This window comes from Nelumbo nucifera, chromosome 6, assembly GCF_055504915.1.
Source record: "Nelumbo nucifera cultivar China Antique chromosome 6, China Antique-T2T, whole genome shotgun sequence".
Taxonomy (NCBI): domain Eukaryota; kingdom Viridiplantae; phylum Streptophyta; class Magnoliopsida; order Proteales; family Nelumbonaceae; genus Nelumbo; species Nelumbo nucifera.
The window spans coordinates 20,183,024-20,189,643 of NC_142654.1; the positions used below are offsets into that span (position 1 = coordinate 20,183,024).

At 36.9% G+C, this 6,620-nt stretch overlaps 1 protein-coding gene across 1 annotated transcript; it reads right to left on the reverse strand.

Moving 5' to 3' along the window:
• Positions 1 to 4,809: 4,809 nt before the first annotated feature.
• Positions 4,810 to 6,100, reverse strand: LOC104608454 (flavonol sulfotransferase-like). The gene has a single exon (XM_010274452.2). The coding sequence runs from the start codon at positions 6,061 to 6,063 to the stop codon at positions 5,038 to 5,040; it is 1,026 nt and encodes a 341-aa protein (XP_010272754.1). The 5' UTR covers positions 6,064 to 6,100; the 3' UTR covers positions 4,810 to 5,037.
• Between the last annotated feature and the right edge of the window lie 520 nt (positions 6,101 to 6,620).

Genomic DNA, 6,620 nt, shown 5'->3' on the forward strand with positions numbered 1-6,620 from the left:
CTGAAGCCGAATTCATGATATCGAGGGGAATCCCCGAAAGGACCGGATGAATTGGCAACATTTCCCATACGGACTTTACAGTTACACCCATCATGTATTGGCAACATTTCCCAATAAATAATAAATACAAATACCGGGATGGTAGCGAGGAGCAGATCCGGAATTAATAATTGTTGATTTTAGGGCAGTATGGGGATATGTGTCCTGTACCTTTAATTTGCTCAGTGTGTGCATGAATAATGCATCCTTGCCTTGCACTTTTTCAATGAGGATGATGTTGTCATTGGAGACGACTCCACCACGTTAATTAAAATTAAATTTGCCCTTTGGCTTCTTTTGTACGGGTGTGAATGCATGGGAGTGCAAATAATCTATGTGTAAGAGTAAGAGGACGAATCAGACTTGATTAGAGAAAAATTGATGTCTAGAGTTAATACAATGCGGTTTGCAAGGCGTGAGCCAGTAATAATAATTAGTTGAGTTAATTCTGAGGTGTGACCAGGAGATCGGCTTCCATCAAGATAAACCTGTGCCTATATCGTTTTAATAGTCTTTTGTAACATTGTATTGGAAATATCTCCCCATGAAATAAAACACGTAAATAACAAGATATTCTTTATGTAAGATAGTAAAAACTGCTTTAGCGTTGCCCTGTCTGAAGCCGAATTCATGATATCGAGGGGAATCCCCGAAAGGACCGGATGCAGCAGCGAAGTTACCCTGAAAATCCAAAATTCCAGTTCTAGCTCCAGCAAATTAAAACTACCAACATTGTAAATTCTGGCAAAACGTGCGTTTGAAACATGAGAGCTGGATCTAAAAGCTGAAGCTGGACGTTAAGTAGGACTGGCCGGGCTCCCCCGGCGAGAGGTCCTGCAGAGTACTGCAGATGAAGCCCGTACAGAAATTGTGAGACGAACAACCCCTAATGCTGAATTCTAAGAAAAATTTATTTGTTTTCAAGGCAATTAGAGCTTCGCGGTTTTTTTTTTCACTTCAGCCTTAAATATCTCGAGTCCGCATCTCCACTCACCGCCTGTCGCCCCACAAACACCCCACACAACGTGTAACTGCCACATGTCCAGTCGCATGCGGTGAGGCGTTCCTTCATGTGGAGTTAATGGAACGTCCGTTTGTTCATCCTGTTAGTCCCAAAACGATCCCAAATTTCTTTTCTTTCATACAACGATTTAAAAAATGATCTAGAAATAGAACTGTTTTGGTCACTGGTTTTCAGGTCAACAATCCAACCATCTAGTTTGAATGGATGGCCCGTTCTGACAAATAAATTAAACAACTAAAAATAATTAAAAATGGAAAAGGTAAAAAATCGTTGAACAGGTTGACGGGTTGACCGCCCGAGTCATTGGGTTGTTGAATTTTTCAATAGTTTTTGTCAAATACCAGGTTTGGGGTAAAACGGAACCCGTTGCCTGGACATTTCCCGAGCTGAACGGTCCAACCGTTTGGGTCAACGACGGTTCAAAAACCTTGCTCGCATATTCCCGCCCCCTTAACCTCAAATTGTGTTTGACCCTGTTCTACTCTCCTTCGCCCGAACTTAGATCCAACAACATCTCCAGCATAAACGATCGCTCCGGCTATTTCACTATCACCATGGGTCACCACCACCTGTCGCCCAACACAACGTGCGACTGCCGCATGTCCAGTCGCACACAGTGGGGCATTCCCGCATGTGGGGCTAATGGGACAGTTGTTAGCTTGTCCCGTTAGCTCCAAAACGAGGCCAAACCTCCTTTCCCCCATATTCCCGCCCCCTCAACCTCAAACCAATGTTGTAAAAAATGACCCAGAAACAGAACTGTTTTGGCCACCTTTTTCCAGGTCGACGGTCCAATTGTCTAGTTCAAACAACGGGACATTCTGACAAATAAATTAAAAACGTTGTATGGGAGAAAGGAAATTTGGGATCATTTTGGGGCTAACAGGACAAGCTAACAAACGTCCCATTAGCCCCGCACGCGGGAACGCCCCACCACGTGCGACTGGACATGTGGCAGTCGCACGTTGTGTGGGGCGTTTATGGGGTGACAGGCGGTGGGGCAAAGATGCAAACTCAAATATATCGTCCTAATGTTTTGGATTTTTAATTGTTTAGCCCACCCCTAGAAATCTTAGCTCCACTTTAGGGGTGGAATGAATCATGACCGTGGATTGATGCTGCAATTTCAGATTTCTGAGGGGGAATACATTCTACTTATCCCTAATATTTTTCGATCATTGTAAATAAAAGTTATTCCTAAAAGCATTTATTTGTTTACAATGTTTTTCAATCATTGTAAACAAAAACTCCGTGGACTAATTCGACATCCGATATGATTAATTATCAATAGGATTGGATTCAGATTTTGCAATTTGCATTTGATTAATACTTAGATCAGATTTGGATTTGACTCCACTAATTCTATTAAAATCTGAGTCTGATTATATTATAATATATATTGACCTTAATATATAAAATTTATATAATTATATTTAATACTATAAAAATATATTTTATATATTATATATAAAATAAATTCAGTATGTTATGTTTACATTAATTTATTATATATAAAAATTGAAAAGTAATTAACATTTTAATTTTTTTTTAAATTAATGTTGTGATGGGTTAAATCCAAATCTAATCCGAGTCCATTGGAAATTGAATTCAAATCCGAGGTCTTCAGATTTGGTTTTTAGATCAAATTCGAATGCAAATTTTCAATAATTGGATTCAAATTTAGATTTTGTTGAATCCCATCTGAATCCAATCCATTTTCAACCCTAATGATGATGATGATGATATAATAATAATAATAATAATAATAATAATAATAATAATAATAACAGCAACAACAACAACAATAACAATAATAAAGTAATATTTAGAAATAATTATTATTTAATTATTTATTTATGTATTATTCGATTATCCATTTAATTATTTTGTTATCAATAATTATTTATTTTATTATTAATTGAATTATTTAATAATTTATTATTTTAATTAATTAATTTAAAATACATAATTGTTAATTATTAATTAATTTATGTAATTATTTATTTAAATATTTTTTTAATTAATTAATAATTGTTCAATTTTTTAAAAATATTTAATTATTTATAAGTTTTTATCAGTTCAATTATTTATAAATTTTTTTACATTCATTTTATTAATTATTATTTAGTTTGTTAAATAATTAAACAAACTTTCCCATGTCTAAGGTTAAAATGGTCAATTGTCATTTTTTTCAAAACTCACCATTTAAATTTCTGAACAACATTCAAATTTCATAACTAAGAGAAGTTTACAAACTCCAACATAACTTTTAAAGTAATTATTACAATTTTAAAGCCATTCAAATGTCAGATTTCAATGCAAACAAACATGCCCTTAGATTTGGATTTTATCTTGTTTGTTTTTGATAAGTAAACATATAAGATAATATTGGTTAAAAATACTTGTTTCATCAATATATTGTCTCATAGGTAAATATAGAAGACAAGCAGGATCGGTCAGACCCAATTATTCTGATTAAATAAATTGTTTGATTCTGATCTGTTTATAGAATATATCAATTAATAATTGGTTTGGAACTGGTCCAAACCAGACCTGGCCCATGGACAGCACTTATGAAGTTCAATCATTACTTAATGTTAACTGCAAGACACTGTTATTTTTCCCTATTTTGTTTCTAACTTGAGAACAGGGTAGAGCCTGTAGGCTGTGTTTGGTTTGAAGGAAAGTTAAAGATTTTTGTGAGATATCAAAAACATTCCCTCAACTTCATGCTTTTCTTTTATTTGGCTGATCTACATCTGATGTAATATCATATGTTTAACAGCAGACTGTGTTGATCAACCAAAAATGTTAAAAACAATGGCACCAAACATAACCTAAAAGAAGAGTGATTTTTGTTTAATCATGTCAAAGGGATGCCTAAGAGCCCATTCAGCACAGACATGAGCTAATCCGTTAGAAGAACGAGGGCTGAAGCGAAAAACCACATGCTGGAAATGACAACGATGCTGAGAGATGGAGCGCAAAACAGCACCTCTGGGTGAGAAATGTGTTTTGTGGTGCAATTCACAGTAGGTAGAGAGTGGGTAGGAAAAGTGAGTAGGAAATCATGTTTGTGCGTTTTCATTCTTCTTAAAACATGGGGTAAGGCTTTGATGTTGATTTGGGCCACACCTAATTCTAGCTTTCTATTCTTTTTTTTTATTTGTTTGTTTCATTATTCTGCTCTAATTAAGGCTGTGTTTGGAAACGATACAAATAAGTGTGAGTGCAAATATGTAGAGTGTAAAACGGTTCATATAAATTGTAAAGTTGGGTTAATTTTGCACTGACAAATTTACCTTCTTACCAAACAGACTTTTAACTATAATGGATGCAAACACGAATTTCAATAAAACATGCCTTTTTTATCAAAAGCTACTTGAATGCAAATTTACTCTTTTTTTATTGATGTATTTATACATCTTATTATCAATGTAAATATGCATTGGAAAATGTGTTTTATATCATTTGTCAATGCAAAAATGTAATGTTGCCAAATACAGGCAAAAGTGAACCAGAGCGCAAATTCACCCTGAACCGGGATTTACACTCCATTTGCATCGTTTCTAAGCGCAGCCTAAACTGCAATTTGGCCTGAGCTAGATCGGTCTAAGGCTATCCCTATGTAAAGTTTTAAACTACAATGACTGTTTAGATTGTGGGTTGGGTTTAGCCTAGGACAAAAGTGGCCCAAGTCATTGTCTTCAAATGCAGTGCGATCGAGGGGTTATGGGCCCAAGTACTTACCAGAAGATGAAATTGATTAAAAACTCAGAGAACAACAAACAAGTACATACCTTAGACTCTCCTGAACCAAGCAGAATATTAGGAACAAGGGTGCTGAAGTATTGAAAACACTGATGATGAGCTAAAGGAAAGACTGAAATGAACAAGACAATAATTAAGCTAGTTATTCCACCATTTCACTTCACAGTTAAACACAGTATGTAGCACATACACGACATATTTATCTAGAATGACAAGCCAGAGCCGTGAAACTTCTGTTCAGTGATGCGATCTATGTGCTCTACCATTTCGGCAGTTAGATGGTTCTCCCAGTCTCCAACTTGGCCTTTTCTATAGAAGGCACTGTTTTCCACCCCCAGATTGCCCACCTTCTCTGGATTCTTGTTCACATCCAAACTGCTCAAATTCTCGAAACTACAAAGGTTCAATATTTTTTCCACCACCCCTTGTTCCTCCTCCTCCAAGGAGAAGGGATACCCCAGGTGTTCAGCCAATTTCTTCAAACAAGAAAATGGGTTGCCTTTAAGACCCTCGTATTTTAGAAAGAGTATCCTCTCAGGCCACTCTAAGCTTGCTTTCCAATATCCCAACACTTGGTCCCAATAGGGTCCATATGGGGAAGCTCCTTTGCAGAACAACTGAAATGCCTCCTCAAGTGGGAGTAGTGGATGGTCCTTGTTGAGCTTCGCTTGTAACTTATTTGCAAAGAACCAGAAGGAAATAAGTACATCTTTTGGGTTACGGCAGATGTGGATGATTCGACAATTGGAGGCTGTTATTGATTCTGGTAGAGATGAATAGGGGATGTGGGTTGAGAAGAGGCGAGGTGATGGAAGAACATCAGGGTTGGGGATTGGGGTGGTGCGGTAGAGATTGGTTTCTAAGGTGGGAACACAGTCATGAGGATTATGAATAAGCAAAGGGTGTGTAGTAAAATCATAGTTGGTGCGGTTGATGATGGCAAAAATGAGGGCCTTAGTCCATGTGGTGCCTGATTTCGGAGTGGAGGTTAAGAGAATATCAGTGGGTCGAGCCTTGAAGTGTTGTTGAACGGCCATGGCTCCTTGTAGTGAAATAGTGGAGACGTACCAAAAACCTTGGTAGAGAACTAGGCTTTCAGAGATCCAGCCTTTCTCATTTGGAAGGGATGAAATGAGATCTCTGTATCCTTGATACACTCTTTCATCATCTGCTACATCTTCTTTTGATTTGGTTGGAAAGCATTTCTTGGAAGGAGGGGAAAACTCCATGGTCGATGGTCGACTATAGTTTTGGTTGGTGTGTTGATGAAATGAGGGACCTTCACCAGCGCATATCTTATATATATTTACTCACATGATGCTCTTTTGGCCGCTCACTCTTCACATATACATGTGAACCTTTTCTGTTAAATGACAAAGCAATTAATTTCTGTTAAGAAAATCACCAAAAATAGAATTAATTTCTCCAACTTCCCCCAGGTGAAATCCACTCCGTTGTCTTCTTCAATTCAAATGCTTTTATTATCAACACAATCCCTTAAATTAATGCAGCTGATTCAACCATAACCCTCTCAATTAATTGTCTTTAAGTTCTACATTTCTCTCTCATCCACGTTTCCCCTTCGCTGAAACCCACTCCATTGTCTTCTTCAAATGCTTTTATTATCAAATCGTCCATTCTATTGTTACCCAATAAAAGCCAAAGCAGACCTTAATAAAGCTGATCCAATCATATCCTTCTCAATTAATTGCCTTGAGTTTAACATTTTTCTCTCATCCCAACGTTTCCTAGAGCGCATCGGGTGGACCCTCCGGTCCACCTTCCA